At 62.4% G+C, this 2,779-nt stretch overlaps 1 protein-coding gene across 1 annotated transcript in view; it reads left to right on the top strand.

The window, feature by feature from the left end:
- The first annotated feature begins 1,165 nt into the window (after window positions 1-1,165).
- CHPF (chondroitin polymerizing factor) overlaps window positions 1,166-2,779 on the top strand; it is a 2,621-nt gene continuing 1,007 nt past the window's right edge. The window contains 3 exon segments of the mRNA XM_009884191.1: window positions 1,166-1,668; window positions 1,773-2,031; window positions 2,552-2,777. Coding sequence (XP_009882493.1) covers window positions 1,190-1,668; window positions 1,773-2,031; window positions 2,552-2,777 — 964 coding nt within the window. The 5' untranslated portion in view covers window positions 1,166-1,189.

Genomic DNA, 2,779 nt, shown 5'->3' with positions numbered 1-2,779 from the left:
GCTGCCTGTGCCTGCCTGCTAGATGGGTGCTGGGGGGTCGCCTATCCCTGCCTGCTGGGATGGTGCTGGGGGGCTTTACAAGTGACCTGGCAATGTGCTTTCCCCCTCCTTGCAACCACCCGGGGCTGCAGCTGGATTTTTCTCACTGCAAGCACCTCTCCCTGCTGCTCCCCTTCCTCCCCTCTGCACACTCTCTGCCTTCTCCTTACCCCCACCTTCTCCTTACCCCCACCGTCCCGGCCTGCCCCGGGAGCACCCAGAAGAGCCTCATGCACTCTGCTTCCTGCTGTGCAAAGGTTGCCTGCTGCAGCATGTGCCTCCAGGAACCGTGCCCTGGCCCTTCTCCTGCCTGCCCTAGCAGGGACCCCTCCCGTGGTGGCATGTCCCATCCCCTCCACCCCAACCCAACACTGCAAACTCCAGCCTGCTCCGAGGAGACCGGCTGCTGCCTGTCCCGATGGCCCCAGGATGATGGGGAGCAGTCAGTGAAAGGGCCTCCTTGTCCCGGCGAGGCGGTGGGCGGATGGAGGGGGCTGAATGGGGCCAGTGTGTGCCAGGCGGCGGCTGGGGGCCGAGGGGGGGTCGCTTCCTGCTGCCGCGGCGGGCTAGGAGAATCGAACCTGGAAGTCATTGTGAGGGGGACCGTGGTGGGGAAGGGGACACGGCCAGCCCTGTGCTGGCTTCAGGCCCTGCTGGGATGGGTGGCTTCCCCGGAGAGGGCAGCACGGGCTCTTCTGCATGCCCAAGAGCAGCGTGGTGGGAAGGTGCTTCCCAGCTCTGCCAGCCTGGCCGGGGCTGGCAGCACGGTAGTGTGCCCGGCAGGTGGTGTCCCTGCGAGAGCTGGGGTGTGCAGCCCTGTTCCCCTTTTCTAGCCTTTGGCAAGCCTCTGGTTTGAGCTGGGCTGGCCAGCTCATGGGAAGGATAGGTCTCCCATCGCCTCAGATTTTGGGGGGGACCTCAGCAGAACGCTCTGCTGTGCCTCCGACCCAGGGCTGCTGCTGGCAGCTGGTGCCACTGGGGTGATGTCTTGTGCATGTGTTCGCAAGCTCAGGAGTGGTTCCTGCAGAGGAATTGATGTTGGCACCACTGGGGGGGACAGGGAGGGTCAGGACCAAGGTGGGGTGCAACGCCCAGGGGCCAAACGTCCTCTCCCTCCCACAGGACCCGGTACATCAGCACGGAGCTGGGGATGCGGCAGCGGCTCTTCGTTGGTGTGCTGACCTCCAAGAGCACGCTGAACACGCTGGGGGTGGCTGTCAACCGCACGCTGGCCCACCGCCTGGAGCGCCTGGTGTACTTCACGGGCACACGGGGCCGCAAGGTGCCCCACGGCATGACAGTGGTGACGCACAGTGACGAGCGACCCATCTGGAACATGTACCAGACCATCAGGTACCTTCTGGACCACTACGTGAATGACTTCGACTGGTTCTTCCTGGTGCAGGATGATACCTACACGGAGGCGCACCGCATCAGCCGCCTGGTTGCCCACCTCAGCATCGACACCCATCTTTACCTGGGCCGTCCTGAGGAGTTCATCGGCGGGGACACTGAGGGCCGCTACTGCTATGGGGGTTTCGGCTACCTACTATCTCGCAGCCTCCTCCTGCTCCTGCAGCAGCACCTAGAGAGCTGCCGCAACGACATCCTCAGCGCCCGGCCTGACGAGCGGAGATGAACTCCAGGAGCCAGATCATTGCCCAGCATGTTTCCCTGCCTCCTCAGGGGCTTCTAGGGTCTGGGGGAGCAGCCCTTGTGCCTTATCCTTTGAGCTTGCTGTGCTGGCAGCTGGTGGGGTGGGAGCATGGGTCAGGGGCGGCCATGACCCATCTCTTCTGACTGGTGCAGGGCCTGCGTTACCACTACTTTGAGCTGGGAAAGAATGTGGACCCCGAACGGGAGACTGACCTCCGTTTCCAGAGCGCCTTCACTGTCCATCCCGTACTGGATCCCCTTCAGATGTACCGGCTGCACAAGTACTTCGCACAGGCGGAGCTGGAGAGAACGTACCAGGAGATCCAGCAGCTCCAGGTGAGACCTGGCTTGGCTGGGAGGGTCTGGGCTCTTGCTGTCATCCCCGTGAGCTTTCTGGTCATTCCGTGTCACCTCTCTGCTCTAACATGAGGGTTTCCCACCTGGAGCTGCTGTGGGATGGGATTAGCTGAGTTCGTGTGGCTGCAGGGGCAGCCATGCCTGCTGGAGAGCGGCTTTCAGGTTGTGAGCAGCTTTGGACCTGGATGGGTCCTGGAGCTGCAGTGGTAGTTCAGGCTGATGGTGCCAGCAGGGTGCTGAGGTCCACCAGCAAAGGCCGGGCAGGGTGGGAGAGGGTGTGGATCCTACTGATGGAGGTGGTGTGCTGCATTTGGGGTGCAGTTAGGAGGAAACCTGAGGTGCTGACTGGGGTCAGGCTAAAGGCAGAGTTGTTCTGGTGCTGCTCTTTGGGTCAGGAGTGGCCAATCTCTGAGTATCAGGACTCAGCTTGATGCTACCAGAGCTGTAAGACCTACCTGCACCTGCCTTGGCTTTCACTCCTCCATCTCTCCTCTTGCAGCTGGAGATCCAGAATGCCAGCAGTCTGTCTGCCGACGGGGACCACAGTGCCACATGGCCCATTGGCATCCCACCCCCATTCCAGCCCAAAACTCGCTTTGAGGTGCTGCGCTGGGACTACTTCACAGAGGAGCAGGTCTATGCCTGCGTGGACGGCTCCCCCAAATGTGAGCTGCGTGGTGCCGACCTGGCAGATGTGGCCGACGTGGTGGCAACAGCCATGGAGGAG

The sequence above is a fragment of the Charadrius vociferus genome, unplaced genomic scaffold (assembly GCF_000708025.1).
Source record: "Charadrius vociferus isolate BGI_N301 unplaced genomic scaffold, ASM70802v2 scaffold1020, whole genome shotgun sequence".
NCBI lineage: Eukaryota > Metazoa > Chordata > Aves > Charadriiformes > Charadriidae > Charadrius > Charadrius vociferus.
This window is presented reverse-complemented; position numbering and strand designations above follow the sequence as displayed.